General features: G+C 42.8%; 1 protein-coding gene across 9 annotated transcripts in view; it reads left to right on the plus strand.

The window, feature by feature from the left end:
* Window positions 1-406: 406 nt before the first annotated feature.
* SLC4A7 (solute carrier family 4 member 7) overlaps window positions 407-15575 on the plus strand; it is a 105532-nt gene continuing 90363 nt past the window's right edge. For 4 of the 9 annotated variants that reach the window (XM_032162258.2, XM_032162260.2, XM_058442026.1 and 1 more), the window contains exon 1: window positions 409-749. In XM_032162258.2, the coding sequence (XP_032018149.1) occupies window positions 690-749 (60 nt within the window). In that variant the 5' untranslated portion in view covers window positions 409-689. Of the gene's footprint in view, window positions 750-15575 lie in introns of all 9 variants that reach the window. The other 5 variants (XM_032162259.2, XM_032162261.2, XM_058442027.1 and 2 more) reach the window with 3 other exon arrangements.

Raw genomic sequence — 15575 nt, forward strand, 5'->3', positions numbered from 1 at the left:
TAGGAGCCAAGGGAGGTGGTGACCCCCCACCCCATTGAGAACGTCAGGGGAGCTTCCGACTTGAAAAACTAGTTAGACGCTCAGCTTCGGTCAATTAAGCTTATACAAAGAGAGGCGGTGCGTCCTGAGGAGGTGGCACAGGGGGCAGGCGGGCGGAAGTCCGCCAGCCGCCGATTGGCTGGGACAAATGTCCGTCCTGCCTCCCTCCCGCCCCATCTCCCGGTGGCCTAGCGGCGCGGCCCGCGGGCGCGCTGAGGAGGCTGGCGGTGCCAGACTGGCAGGGGGCGTGACCCGAGAAGGCGGGGCGGGGGGGGCGTGTCTTGCCTGGCCCCGGCGCCGCGCTCGTCACGGTTTGCGGCTCCGCCCCCGAACCCCTCCTCCTACGCGGCTCTCCTCCTTCCCGCTCGGTCCTCCGGTTCGCTCAGTTCTAGCTTCAGGTTCCACGCCTCGGCCTCGCTCTCCTACTAGAGCCAGCCCAGCAGTCGCAGCGCGCACACGCACGCCCCGCGTCTCCCGCGCCCGGCGCCCGGCTCTCCCCACGCGCGCACACCTAGCGCACGGACGCACCAACGTTTGTCCTCGCGCGCCGGGGGGCTCGGCGGCGGCGGCGGCGGGGGCAGCGGCAGAAGCAGGCAGACCGCGCGGGGCAGTACCGTAGCGGCCGTTACGGGCTGGCCGGCCGGCAGGCCATGGAGGCTGATGGGGCCGGCGAGCAGATGAGACCGCTACTCACCCGGGTAACGAGCAGGGTGAGGGCGCCGCGGCGGTGGGGCTCCTCGGCAGGGGGAGGGCACGGGGCGAGGCAGACAAAGGCGGGGGGCGCGGCGGGCGTCGCGGTTCGGCCACCTAGTCCCAGACACGTCGCCCCTCCACCTCCCGGCGGCCGGCGCGCCTCGCCATCCCCTTTGTGTGGCGGCCTGGGGCGCGGTTGCGAGGGGGCCGGCGGCTGCGCCCGGGAGGCCCGAGTCGGGGCGGCCGGCGGCGCGCCGCGGGCATCCTCTGCGCGGCTCAGGCGGGACCCCGACGTCTCCGCAGAGGCCGCCTGTGACCCCGACCATCCATCCCTTCCCTCAGCGCTCACCTCCCCTGTTTCTTAGCGCGCTCCCCAGGCGGGGTCCCGGTTCCGGTTGCCTTGGCGCAGGAGTTTCAGATTAGCCCTCGAAAACCTATCTTTCTTCTCCTTCTAAGGAGGACGGCGGCTCCACCTGTCTCTAGCCCCAGGCAGTGGTGAAGAGCTGGTTGAATCTTTCCCCCTCTTTCCGAGTGTCCCCTCCCGCTCCGCGGTGCGCTTTGTTCGGTGAGTTCTCCGGCCGCGTGGACTGGCCGCGCTCCTTCCCGGCCAAGGCTCTTTCGCTGTTGCCTGCCGGGTCCGCCTTCTCCACTGGCTGGAACCCGGGGAGTATCCTCCTGCCGCAGGCCAAGTAGAAGGAGGAGGGTGTCCTGAGCTGTCTGGTGCTGCTTCTCTAACTCAGCTAGCAAGATCGCGTTTCCTACTGAGACTGGCTTTGGTTTCAGGGTTAGAAGGGAATGGGGATGGACTTAAGGCCGGAGTTCCCATTTGTGATGATGGGTGAATGGCCCGTGCTCAAGAAGCGGACTTCCTGCTTTCATTAGAGCACATGCGTCCCCGCAGTTGTCTCTTTCTCCTTTCCAAGTTCGTGACTCAAAGGAGATGGAAGTATTCTAAATTTTCCTACTTCTAATTTTTACTATGCAACCAGCAAAGGCGGGAAGGTTGCAGGGAAAATTGTCCGGTCTTTCACAACCAAGAGGAAAATTACTTCTCCTATGTTTTTATTCAAGAGTTGTCTTTAAAACTGCCTGCCGGCTTTCCCTTTTAACTTTTAGGATTATAGTTAAGGTTATGGAAAGTAGTCATTCATTAGTTCAGTACGTTCATATAAGTTCTCTAACATAGAGGAAAACTCAGTCACCAGACAGTGAAGTCATTTAGCAGTGGTTATTGGAAGATCATTCACAGTGATGGTAATGGAGTACTGGAAACTCATCCTAAATAATCTGTAATTATTGTTATTATTATTTTGAGACAGAGTCTCGCTCTGTCTTCCAGGCTGGAGTGCAGTGGTGCGATCTCGGCTCACTGCAACGCACTCTGCCTCCCAGGCTCAAGCGATTCTCCCGCCTCAGCCTCCAGAGTAGCAGGAATTACAGGCACGCACCACCATGCCCAGCTAATTTTATGTATTTTTAGTAGAGACGGGGTTTTGCCATGTTGGCCAGGCTGGTCTGGAACTCCTGACCTCAGGCAATCCGCCTGCCTCGGCCTCCCAAAGTGCTAGGATTACAGGCGTGAGCCACCGCGCCTGGCCTTCTGTAATTCTTTGTGTAGCCTTTGAATAAACTGTTTTATAGTACTTTCTCTGTGTGTTTCAAGTATGATGTTGTCTGTTCTTAAATTTATTTGCAAATTCTCAATTGAGCAGTAAAGTGCATTCGAGTTTTCACGGAGCTGGATAGAAACTATGGTGTGTTCTCAAATATTGCCTGCCTAGCTAGTAGAGGAAGCATATGATAAGGCCATTGCCCTCCAAATCATTCATTCATTGTAATAACACTTATTTAGACTAGTATTTATGCGATTTAGACTATTATTTACACTATTTACTGTAGTGTCCAACAAGGCAGAACCAACTCCATCCTAATATTTGTTTATTTATTTTTGAGACGGAGTTTCGCTCTGTCACCCAGGCTGGAGTGCAATGGCCTGATCTTGCCTCACTGCAACCTCTGCCTCCCAGGTTCAATTAATTCTTTGGCCTCAGCCTCCCGAGTAGCTGGGATTACAGGCATGTGCCACCATACCCGGCTAATTTTGTATTTTTAGTAGAGATGGGATTTCACTGTTGGTTAGGCTGGCCTCGAACTCCTGACTTCAGGTGATCCACCCACCTCGGCCTCACAGAGTGCTGGGATTACAGGTGTAAGCCATGGCGCCCTACCCAACTCTATCCTAATAGAAGTGGTATTTGAGTTGGGAGACAGATGACAAAGGAATTATTAAACACTGCTGTTAATGATGTGGTAGGGGAGCACTTTAGAAGGGTAAACCTCCTAAGTCTTTGAGAAGATAAGGCTTGGCTACAGTTAACATATATAAATCAGTAATAGAAATCAAATACAGTAAACTAGCATATAGTCTAAGAATAGAATGGGAGAATAGTAAAGCTGTAGGTTGAACTGATTTGAAAACAGGAAAGAGAAACTATTGGCTTTGATAAAATTAAATCTTCGCTCACCCGGTTTTGGTAAATGAAAGTCGTAAAAGTGAGAGATTATGATATTCATCATTCATAACTCTTAACTCGCAGCAGACTGCTCAGCATAGCCAAAAAGTAGAACAAATTAATATTCATAAAATCCCATCTTAGATTTGTAATTATGCAAAAAGATGTTGAATAGATTGGTGGCAGTTTATATTACTCTGAAATTGGAGCCCATCTGTTTCATAGTTCAGCCTCTATGGTTGCTTCTGCTCCTAAAATTCTCTAATTTTCACTGATCAGGGTGTTGGGATAGAGAAAGGAAAGTCATTAATCTTGAAAAAATGTAACTTGTCTTTTGCTTTTGCTATAAAGCCTCATAATTGTAAGCCTCACTTGGAATTCATTCGTCAGTCTTTTTTTGTTGTTGTTGTCCGTCTTATTTTCCAGTATAGGTTAAATCCTTTTATAAATAGCATGGTTTAGAAGGTTTCTAAGTTTTAGCAGATAATCTACTTTCTTTTAAGCAGTGCATGATTTAAGACAATTCTGATACCACTGACATTTTGGGACCATGATATTTTTCCATGATTTTGTTATGATTTTATTCATTTTGCACATATTTATTAAATATCCTATAGGTGCCAGGTAATGGGGATATAGTCAAACAAGGTAGACAGAATCCTCCCTTCGCTGAGTTTATTTGGCATATGGTGTGAACACAGTGATGGCATTTACATTTATGCTTTCCATTTGTGAGTGCCAGTTAAAACATTTCATGAGTCTGTAAGAAATTAAAAAAAAAATAGTCATTAGAATAAATGACAGACCCAAACAACCCAGTATGAATTCGGTAGTGATTGGCAAATGGAAGTTTTTTTGTGTGGGTCTGTAAGTAGGCATTCTCTTTGGGGAACTGCAGTTACGTATTGATACTAGGTATTGATATGGCACCCTAGGAATAGTATCAGGATTTCAATTACCCTATTGCCTTATTCTAAGTGTCTTTGGGCCACAATCCATGGAGTTGTAATAAAGGGAGAGAGCAAATCTGAAACTGTAGGACAAGGCTGGGTGCTGTGGCTCATCCTGTAACCCCTGTACTTTGGGAGGCTGAAGTGGGAGGATCGCTTGAGCCTAGGGGGTTCGAGACCAGCCTGGGCAACATAGTGGGACCCTGTCTCTACAAAACATAATTACCCAGATGTGTTGGTGCTCGCCTGTAGTCCCAGCTACTTGGGAGGCCGAGACAGGAGGATCACTTGAGCCTGGGAGGTTGAGGCTGCAGTGAGCTGTGATTATGCCATTGCACTGCAGCCTGGGTGACAGAGTGAAGCCCTGTCTCAATACAAGATGAAACAAAGCTGTAGGACATTTGAGTTAGATTGATGAATTATTTTGCCTGGTAATTGAGACTGGGAAGTACACAGGTTTTCTTCTAAGAGCTTAGAGAATTTTGTTACATTAGACTTGTTATTTGAATAGGTTAGAATACAGAGCCAAAGTAACCTGGTATTGGAGGAACCTGGTATATTATTTTAGTGGTATGTGGTGTGCTAACCAATATATTCTAAAACTTTGCTAGTTATAATTGTCAACATCCTGTAATGGGTGTTTTCTTCCTCTTTTCCTCCCCCTCCTTCTTAGTGTATCTTACCACAAATATGATCTTAAAGCGGATAGGATCTGCAACTGACTAAACTGTGTGGGCCATTTAGGCGCTTAGAGATATTTCCATAGGGTTAATGTTAAAGATTAGTTACAGATCAGTATAGCTTTTGATTTATACTATAGTTTGTTGTTGATGATTACAATTTCCTCTGTGGCTATCACTTTTTATGCATACAGTATTTTTAGTTTTGTAATAAGCAGTGAATTTTACCTCTGTTTTCATTTAGCAGGCAAAATACACAACAAAATGTGTACTTTGTTGCATTTTTGCAATTTGGAGAAACTTAGGATTATTTGCAATTATAATGGTGACAAATCATAAAAGGTCTTTGGTTGATCTAGTGTTATGGTAGTGTTTGGCAGTGCTGCTGTTGACAATCTTCCTTAAGGCAGAGGGCTAGCTGATTAGAGTAGACTAGTTTGCCTAAATTAGTAACTCTTTCCTTCCATGGACTAGACATTTTCAAATGACTGTTAAGAGAGTGGCCTAATACTTCTTTTTTGTTGTTGTTGAGGCAAGGTCTCATGCTCAGGGTTGTCCAGGCTGAAGTGCAGTGGTACCATCATGGCTCACTGCAGCCCCGACTTCCCGGGCTCCCGTGATCCTCCCACCTCAGCCTCCTGAGTAGCTGGGAATACAGGCACACCACCACGTCTGGCTAATTTTTTGTATTTTAAATAGAGGCAGGGTTTCAACATTTTGCACAGGCTGATGTCGAACTCCTTGGCTCAAGCGATCCACCCTCCTCTGCCCCCCAAAGTGCTGGGATTACAGGCGTGAGCCATATACCTTGGCAACACATCTTTTCAGTGCTTGGTTTAGAAAGTTAATGTGTTTATAATATAGATGTGCATTTTATCTGGAGCTGATATGCCAATACAGACAGGTTCTAGTTTGGCGGTTTTTTTTTGTTTTTTGTTTTTTTTTTCCTGAGACAGGGTTCTCACTCTGTCACCCAGGCCGGAGTGCAGTGGCGCCAACTTGACTCACGGCAACTTCCACCTTCTGGGTTCAAGAGATTCTTGTGCCTCAGCCTCCCCAGTAGCTGGGATTACAGGGGTGTGCCACCACGCCCCTCTCTCTCTCTTTTTTTTTGTTGTATTTTTAGTAGCGACAGGGTTTCACTACGTTGGCCAGGCTGGTCTTGAACTCCTGACCTCAAATGATCCACCTGCCTCGGCCTCCCAAGTGCTGGGATTACAAGCATGAGCCACTGTGCCTGGCCTAGTTTGGCGGTTTTAAGCAGATTTTCAGATTTCTTCCAAAGAGGATGTTTTAAAATGTTTTAATTTTTCTTAAGCCATTTTAGTGAGTGTACTTAAGCAGTTTTCAGTATCAAGGGGTTAAAGCATAGTCCACTGTTAATAGTGAAATAGGGAAGATGCTTTAATGTTGTTGGGTTTTTTTTTTTTTTTTTGGAAGCAGAGTCTCGCTCTTTCGCCCGGGAGTGCAGTGGCATGATCTTGGCTCAGTGCAACCTCCGTCCCCCGGGTTCAAGTGATTCTCCTGCCTCAGCCTCCCAGGTAGCTGGAATTACAGGCGCACGCCACCATGCCCAGCTAATTTTTGTATTTTTAGTAGAGACAGGGTTTCACCATGTTGGCCAGGCTGGTCTCAAACTCCTGACCTCAGGTCATCCGGCCGCCTCGGCCTCCCAAAGTGCTGGGATTACAGGTGTGAGCCGCCGCACCCTGCCTGCTTTAATGTTTTAAATGACCTTTTTTTTTTCTCATTTTACAGAGAATTTTATGTGAACTAGTATCATTTGGTTCTGATTCTGTTCATTCACATCTTAGACAGTAGAGAAGTTGTCTTCTCCCTCTCTCTGGATTCCAGGACTGTATTGCTTCTTTTCAGTCAGATTTCCCAATTTGGAAAAGCTGTTGAATTGTGTATCATCTCTGATTAGGAACATGAGAAATGGTTATACGTTTGACAGTAGATTCACACTTGGAAGATGCCTCTTTTATTTCGTCACAGAAAGGAGTGTGGAATGGTTTTCAAAAGAGCATGAAAGCCGGGCGCGGTGGCTCATGCCTGTAATCCCAGCAATTTGGGAGGCTGAGGCAGGTGGATTGCCTGAACTCAGGAGTTCGAGACCAGTCTGGGCAACACGGTGAAACCCCGTCTCTACTAAAATACAAAAAATTACCAGGGCGTGGTGCTGTGCGCCTGTAATCCCAGCTACTTGGGAGGCTGAGGTAGGATGAGGCAGAAGAATCACTTGAACCCAGGAGGTGGAGGTTGCAGTGAGCCAAGATCGTACCACTGCACTCCTGGGCAACAGAGCAAGACTAAAAACAGAGCAAAAAAAAAAAAAAAAAAAAAAAAGGGCTCTGAGAAACCTTATAATAAATAAAGACATTAAACTTTGATGGGGAGAGAATGCAGCTTAATATTACATGGTATTGCCAAACAGAGATTTTTGATTATTCCAGCCTAATGAGAAACAGAAGAGAAGGGGACGAGCAGTGGTTTGGTATCAACCATGGATTCAGATCTTAGCTTAGCCTGCAATGGTAGGGCCTGAAAATTTTTAGAAAATCTCTCTGCCCATGAGTTCACATCTTTAACACAGAGATACTACTAATAAGTGATTAAATGAGAGACCTAATACAATGCATTGTTCAGAGCAGGCTTTCTCTAAAAAGTTACCTGTTCACTAACTTGCCACACAGCAAAGGACAAAATCATAAATCTTACATTAGGATTTACATCAATGCAAGAAACATGACATTCCTCCTGCCCAGTGCTAGAATTAGAGGAAGAGTATGGTAGAACCTTCAGTGGAGTTTCATTATTTCTTCTGAGGGGCTAGAATAATGCTGAAGTTATTAATTCAGAGTTAGCTGTAGTAGTTTCCTTCTATTTTTAAAAGGTTTTATTATGTAAGTTTTGTGAATTAAGTTGCTAATGTTATAGAAATTAAGTATCTGATATTTGCCTCTCTGCCTCCAGATTCCCTGATGGCTGGGGATAGAGTTTTCCCGGGTCATTCATTGCTAAATTCTCAATTAAGTCTAGCCTAGGGTTTTACACATTGAACAAATGTATTTGTTCAATGGGTGAATGTTAGGATAATGTATCAGTCTGTTATGACACTGCTATAAAGAAGTACCTGAGACTGGGTAATTGATGAAGGATAGAGGTTTAATTGACTCACAGTTCTGCAGGCTGTACAAGAAGCATGGCTAGGAGGACTCAGGAAACAAATATGGCAGAAGGGGAAGCATGCAAGTCTTCACATGGTGGCGGGAGAGAGAGAAGTGGGAAGTGATACACACTCTCAAACAACCAGATCTCATGAGAACTAACGAGAACAATGAGGGGGAGGGACATCTGCCCCCATGATTCAGTCACCTCCCACCAGGCCCCTTCTTCAACATGAGGGGATTACAGTTTGACATGAGATTTGGGTGGGGACAGAGCCAAACGATAGCAGATGATATCATGACTCAATAAGATTTGAAATTGAATATACTGCTAGTTAATTGTTAAGTAATACGTTATATGGCTTTTATTTATGGTATTAACCATTAAGAAAAAGCATGCTACTTTGCTTGATACAACTGCCAGTAGAAGAGAATGTTTCTTGCCTTGGTTCCTTGAGTGAGAATGTTGAGTAAATGCAGTAAATGCAAGTTGGATTGATTCCAAAGAATACATAACATTTTTTAAACCTGAGAGAAAATTTTAGGCAAGTGAATATTAAGCACCATTAAAATGAAAATTTTATGAAAATTTACCCTGTTTTCACCAATTTTAAATACATTTACACTGATTGTTGGAAAACTGGATATTTTACTTAAATCTTAATACTTGTGTAATTTTGCTTCATGAAAAGCAGTGACTTTTGATATATATGATTATAAAACCACCAATGACAAGCAATTTCAGGTTCCAGATGTCAGCTGTTATATGTATTGGTTTGAAATTATGCTATTCTATTCTTTAGAATTATTACTTACATAATATAATTTCTTTCTGTTCATCTGCTTTTAATTTTGTGATTTTGCGGTTTGTGGACCCTCTTCCTGAACTCTGCCTCCCTAACTTGCCAATCCATGCATAAATGTTTATACAGGTGCTGTAATTAGCCAATGCACTGACTCAGTAGAGTCCTTTCAGTAATATTTTGTCTTTATTTTTGTTTTGTTCATAATCCCAAATGACCTTAATTATAAAATGTCCAAGAGGAACTTCCTTATCCATTTTGCATATGCCATTAGCAGTATCCTCGGGATAAGATTTTGTTATAAGCCTGTTTGTATCTGGGGAAGTTGGTCATTTGTTAGGAATAAGGGATTCATTCAGTCTAAAATTGGCCTTCGTTTGGCCTTTCATTTTATCTTATTGAGCTATTTTATTCAGTAATAGGAAATTCAGTAAATAATCATAGACTCTAACCCTCATTTTCAAAACAAGGTAAAATTTCGGGGTGGCTTAACCTAGATGTAACAAGTATGTGTTTGGGTTTCAGATATACCTGGCTTCCCTATTTCTAATCTGCCACTTAGGTGGCTTTGGGCAGCTGACAACTTTGAATCTCATTTGCAAATTGGAATTACTATATTAAACTTACCTCGTAGGGCTTCTCTTAGGATCAGGTAGAATACTGTGTATAAAATGCTAAATGTGCCTCTTGGAAACTTAATATTAATAATCAGCCTGTGTTCTTATGGAGTGTCCTACATAATAAAATTCTAAAAGAGTTTGTGTACAGAATGAGGACAGAGAAAAAAATCTTGGCTGTCCTTAAACCCCTGGTGTTTAGATATTCCAGATAACTCTGTGGGCAGGGATTTGATACTGGTTTTTTTGTTTTTGAAACGGAGTCTCGCTCTGTCGCCCAGAGTGCAGTGGCGCAATCTTGGCTCACAGCAGCCTCCACCTCCCAGGTTCAAGCGATTGTCCTGCCTTGGCCTCCCAAGTAGCTGGGATTACAGGCATGCGCCATCATGCCTGGCTAATTTTTTTGTGTTTGTAGTAGAGATGGGGTTTTACCATGTTGGCCAGGCAGGTCTCGAACTTCTGACCTCAAGTGATCTGGCAAAGTTCTGGGATTATATGCGTGAGCCACCGCGCCTGGCCTGATACTGGTTTATTGCCTAAAGCTTCACATTTTAAAGGATATGACGTGTTGACAAAATTGTTTAAAAGCCTAGTTAAAGCATAATATAATTATCTTCCTTCATTTATTTTGAGACAGAGGCTTGCACTGTCTGCCGGAGTCACTGTCTCCATGAGTCTTGTATTGTCGCACGAGCTGGAGTGCAATGACGTGATCTCATTTGCCTCCCGGGTTCAAGTGATTCTCCTGCCTCAGCCTCCCGAGTAGATGGGATTACAGGTGCCCGCCACCATGCCAGGCTAATTTTTTGTATTTTTAATAGAGACCGGGTTTCACTATGTTGGCCAGACTGGTCTCAAACTCCTGACCTCGTGATCTGCCTGCCTCGGTCTCCCAAAGTGCTGGGATTACCTTTAAATGATTTAACCATTTTGACAAAATATTTAAAATGTGATATATCTCTCTTTTTAAAAATAGAGTACTGATCACTAACTAGCTTTAGACTGTTTTTAAAACTTACCTTGTGTTTAACTGTTTTATCATTGAATTTCTTACCTGCTGTAGATTTGTTATTGATAACAAATGAAATCACAGTTATTTAATCGAGCCTCTGTTATTTCACTTATTTACTCTCTGAGACACAAATTTTACCTCCTAAGACTGCTTTCTGATTCTTGTTGTAGATAGCTTGTTTTGATGAGATCTTACTGTATCTTTTTGATAATGTTAGACTTAAAATTTAGTGTCTAGAGTATAGAAAGTCAGAGAGCTTAGCATAGTGCTCAGCCGAACAGGCGTAAGATAGTTTCTAGTTGTTATTCCGTTGAGGCAGGACGATAATAAATTATACTTTATAAAGGGTTCATATTCATAGTTTCATCTTAAATTTACCATTTATGTATTTTTCCTGTAATATGAAATAAGAATTACCATGAATTTTATTGAGTAAAGTGATTGTCTTCTAAATTTTGTGTACACACAACAATTTGTGCACATACACTCTTTGTGATTTTATATATGTATTTGTATTATTAGATAACTTAAAAGATGTTTACGAATTTCCAGAATAACTATGTAGCATTGAATTTTGTTGGGTTAATATACTCAATCTGCCTTTTTTTTTTTTGAGATGAAGTCTCAGTCTGTCACCCAGGCTGGAGTGCTGGTATGATCTCGGCTCACTACAGCCTCCACCCCCCGGGCTCAAACAATCCTCCCACCTTAGCCTCCTTAGTAGCTGGGACTACAGGCATGCACCACCACACTTGGATAATTTTTTGTATTTTTGGTTTTGCCATGTTGCCCAGGCTGGTCTCAAACTCCTGAGCTCAAGTGATCTGCCTACCTTGGCCTCCCAAAGTGCTGGGATTACGGGCATGATCTTGGCCTCAAGCTGCCTAGTTTACAGAAATGTGGTTTCTCAAAGGGTCGTTAAAGTAGGAATTTTAAAGTAATTCAGCTTGTTTTAAAGAGCCAGTCGTATATGTACTGACTTTATTAATTACATTTTTTTTTTTTTTTTAAGAGATGAGGTCTTGCTATGTTGCACAGGCGAGAATGTGGTGGCTATTCACAGGCATAATCGTAGTGCACGGGAGCCTTGAACTCCTGGGCTCAAGTGGTCCTCTGGCCCCAGCCTCCCAGGTGGCTGAGACTAATGGTACATACACACACACCATGCCCAGCTTATCAATTTTTGAGATAGATGTTAGATGTTTTCTTACTTCCATTTTTTAAGCTGATTCTAATCCTTTTTTTTTTTTGAGACAAAGTCTCCCTCTGTTGCCCAGGCTGGAGTACAGTGGCGTGATCTGGACTCACTGCAACCTCTGCCTCCCAGATTGAAGTGATTCCCCTGCCTCAGCCTCCCGAGTAGCTGGGATTACTAGCTTGCGCTACCACACCCAGCTAATTTTTGTATTTTTAGTATAGATGGGGTTTCACCATGTTGGTCAGGCTAGTCTCAAACTCCTAACCTCAGGTGATCTGTCCGCCTCGGCCTCCCAAAGTGCTGGGATTATAGGCATGAGCCACTGTGCCCAGCCTGATGCAATTCGTTTTTGAAAAGCAATTTTGATAGAGGTAAGATACAAATAGAAATTGTTTCATTGATTAGAAATCAAAACAGTATTTTAATATGGTTCCATAGCAAAGTATGAGCCCATCAGAATTTGAATTCATATTGGAAGTGTGAGGCAAGAGGTGGGAGATAAGGTTGTTAAGGGAGTGGAGGAAATGATTTTTAGATTAAATTTCATCATTTCAGATCACAGTTGAAAAATGCAAATTATACACTTTATATCACTGCATTCAATTTATTTATTTTATTTTATTTTTATATATATTTTTATTTATATGTATATATTTTGAGATGGAGTCTCATTCTGTCGCCCAGGCTGGAGTGCAGTGACGCAACCCATACAGATGGGGTTTCGCCATGTTGGCCAGGCTGGTCTTGAACTTCTGACCTCAGGTGATCGGCCCGCTGTGTCCTCCCAAAGCACTGGGGTTACAGGTGTGCATTGCGGCAACCAGCTGCATTCAATTTAAAAAGACATTTTTAAATTTAATATCTTGTCACTGACTTAAGCTCATGTATTCAATTTTTATATAACTTATTTGCTGTCATCTGCTAATTGCATTGGTTTAGCAATAAATGGCTTCAAAGGTTAATAAATGAGTATTGACTGGATTAGCTCTGAGGGATTGTTTTATACCACGCCAGTGCTTTCTTTGTTATGGTTGTGAGCTTTGAATAGGGAGGGGCAGTTTGAGATTGTAATTTGGTAGCAGTGAATTTCAGATGTTGGGGGATTGCTGCCTCTCTGCTAATCTAGAATAGCTGATTGGAGGAGTAAATGCTGTTCATTGAGAAGATTTTCATATAAAGCCAGAATGATAATATTTTCAGCTTTTTCAATTGGCCTCACAGGAATGGCGTATAAAGTGTAAAAAATAGAGCACTGGCTAACAAATTTTTGTTGGGTCTGTTGGTTAGCAATCATTTACTGTTTAATGCCTTGAATCACTCAAATGTTAAGGCTTTTGCTTTAGTTTGTTATCTGAAACAAATTAGCATGAACCACGGTTTATAAAATGCAGGCCTGGGACCTGTAATGGGAATTTTTTATTCACTTTGTTGATGGTGTATTAAAGCTTCAAATTTGAAGCTGGGCACGGTGGCTCACACCTGTAGTCCCAGCACTTTGGGAGGCCGAGGTGGGTGGATCACCTGAGATTAGGAGTTTGAGACCAGCCTGACCAACATGGAGAAACCCCATCTCTACTAAAAATACAAAATTAGCTGGGCGTGGTGGTGCATGCCTGTAATCCCAGCTACCTGGGAGGCAGAGGTTGTGGTGAACTGAGATCGCCCCATTGCGCTCCAGCCTTGGTAACAAGAATGTGAAACTCCGTCTCAAAAAAAAAAAAAATTCTTCAAATGTTCCCCCTTTCACCTTGTTCTCCAATCAGAATAGCTATGGGGCGGAAATCCTGACTAGCCTCTGCCTGCTTTAATGTAGTTATTGTTAAATAAAATTCAGGAAGGGTATACCCCAAATATTCATTTCCTGAATCTCTTCCTTACTGCAGATTGAATCTTTTCCAAACTGCAGGTTGTGACTTATTAATAATTTGTAAAAACAATTTAGTGGATTATAAGTGTTAGAAAAGAAAGGAACAGAATAGAAAATTAAAACAATACGTTGCAAATAGTAGGGGCATATATTGTTTTGTGAAACTTTGTTTTATACATGCATACATACATGGCATGTAAAGAGGTATATTCTGCTTCTCGGCCGTTTGGCTAAGATCCAGTGAAGCGGTATGTTATGTACTGGGTTGTGGTGCAAAATGTGTTTCTTTCCAGGGTTTGCTGTTTTGTTTTGTTTTGTTTTTTGTGAGATGGAGTCTTGCTCTGTCGCTAGGCTGGAGTGCAGTGGTGCAATCTCGGCTCATTGCAACCTCCGCCTTCCGGGTTCAAGCGATTCTCCTGCCTCAGTCTCCGGAGTAGTTGGGAGTACAGGCGCCTGCCACCACGCCCAGCTAATTTTTTGTAGTTTTAGTAGAGACGGGGTTTCACAGTGTTTGCCAGGATGGTCTCATTCTCCTGACCTCGTGAGCCGCCCGCCTCAGCCTCCCAGAGTGCTGGGATTACAGGCGTGAGCCACCGTGTCCGGCTGTTTTTTTTTTTTTTTTTTTTTTTTAAAGTTGGAGCTACTCTGCCCATGAGGTAGCCACCCTTTTATTCCTTTTCTTAAAACAAAGTTGGAAAACCATTGCTGTAGATTAACATTCGATTTCATTCTTTTAGAAATAATACATACCTATATTTTAATGTATTCATTATATGTATCAGTCATATATATATTCATTAAAATGTTAACACCCAAGTATTTAGATTAAATGCTGTTATTTGGCTTATAAATTAACAGTACATCAAAAGGTTTTTATTTTGGCAAATTTAACTTCATATTTCATTAATAGTAGCTTACTTGTTCCATATATATTAATAAATTGAGGTGTAATGAGAAGAAAGAACTGCCAACAGATTATCTTCTGTTCAATTTCAAACTCAAATCAACTGCTTAAGCCTTTAAGCTCATGAGCAAAAAAAAGAAAGATTTACGATTAGCAAGACTGTTTAGTCAGTTCGACTCAGAAATAACTTGAAATATTGCAATGTGTTTAATTTGGAAAGGACTTAATGGAAAACTATTGAGAAAAATGTCTTTAATGCTGTGGCAATTGAGCCAATTACTAGATTTGATAAGAAGAAAGATAAGATACATGGAATGCTTAATTTCACTAAACTGTAATTCTTATGTTTTTTATGTATGCCAATACATGGTTAAAGGAGGCTTGAAAGAAGACAAGTATTTATTTTTTAGGATAATCTCAGACTTATTATTCTCAGTTATTTTGTTACAGCTACTTCTCAAAGGTTAGTTGAATGTTTATTTCTAAAAGAGTTAACTTATTTTGCAGTGATTGGACAAAATGATCAGCTTTTCTAAGACTATCAACTGTATCATCATCTTAGCACCTCAGCAATGGCTTTAATTATTATTATTATTATTTATTATTATTTTTTGAGACAGAGTTTTGCTCTTGTTGCCCAAGCTGGAGTGCAATGGTGTGATCTAGGCTCACTGCAACCTCTGCTTCCTGGGTTCAAGCAGTTCTCCTGCCTCAGCCTCCTGAATAGCTGGGATTACAGGCATGTGCCACCACACCCTGCTAATTGTATTTTTAATAGAGATGGGGTCTCTCCATGTTGGTCAGGCTGGTCTCGAACTCCATTTGTATCCTTTGTAATATCCTTTATAAATCAGTAAACATAAGTAAGTGTGTCTATGAGTACTGTGAGCTGCTCCAGGACATTAATTGAACCCAAAGAGGGGATTGTGGAAACCCCAATTTAAAGTTCCAGAGGCCTGGACTTGTGATTAGTAGGGGATGGGGTGGTGAGGAGGAGGCTTGGTGACTGAGCCCTCAACCTGTGGGATCTAACACTATCTCCAGGTAGTGTTGGAATTAATAAATTAGAGGATACCCAGCTGGTGTCTACTGCAGAATTGATTGCTTACTTGGCTTGCTGGTGGGGAGA

Source organism: Hylobates moloch, unplaced genomic scaffold (assembly GCF_009828535.3).
Source record: "Hylobates moloch isolate HMO894 unplaced genomic scaffold, HMol_V3 SCAFFOLD_8, whole genome shotgun sequence".
Lineage (NCBI taxonomy): Eukaryota > Metazoa > Chordata > Mammalia > Primates > Hylobatidae > Hylobates > Hylobates moloch.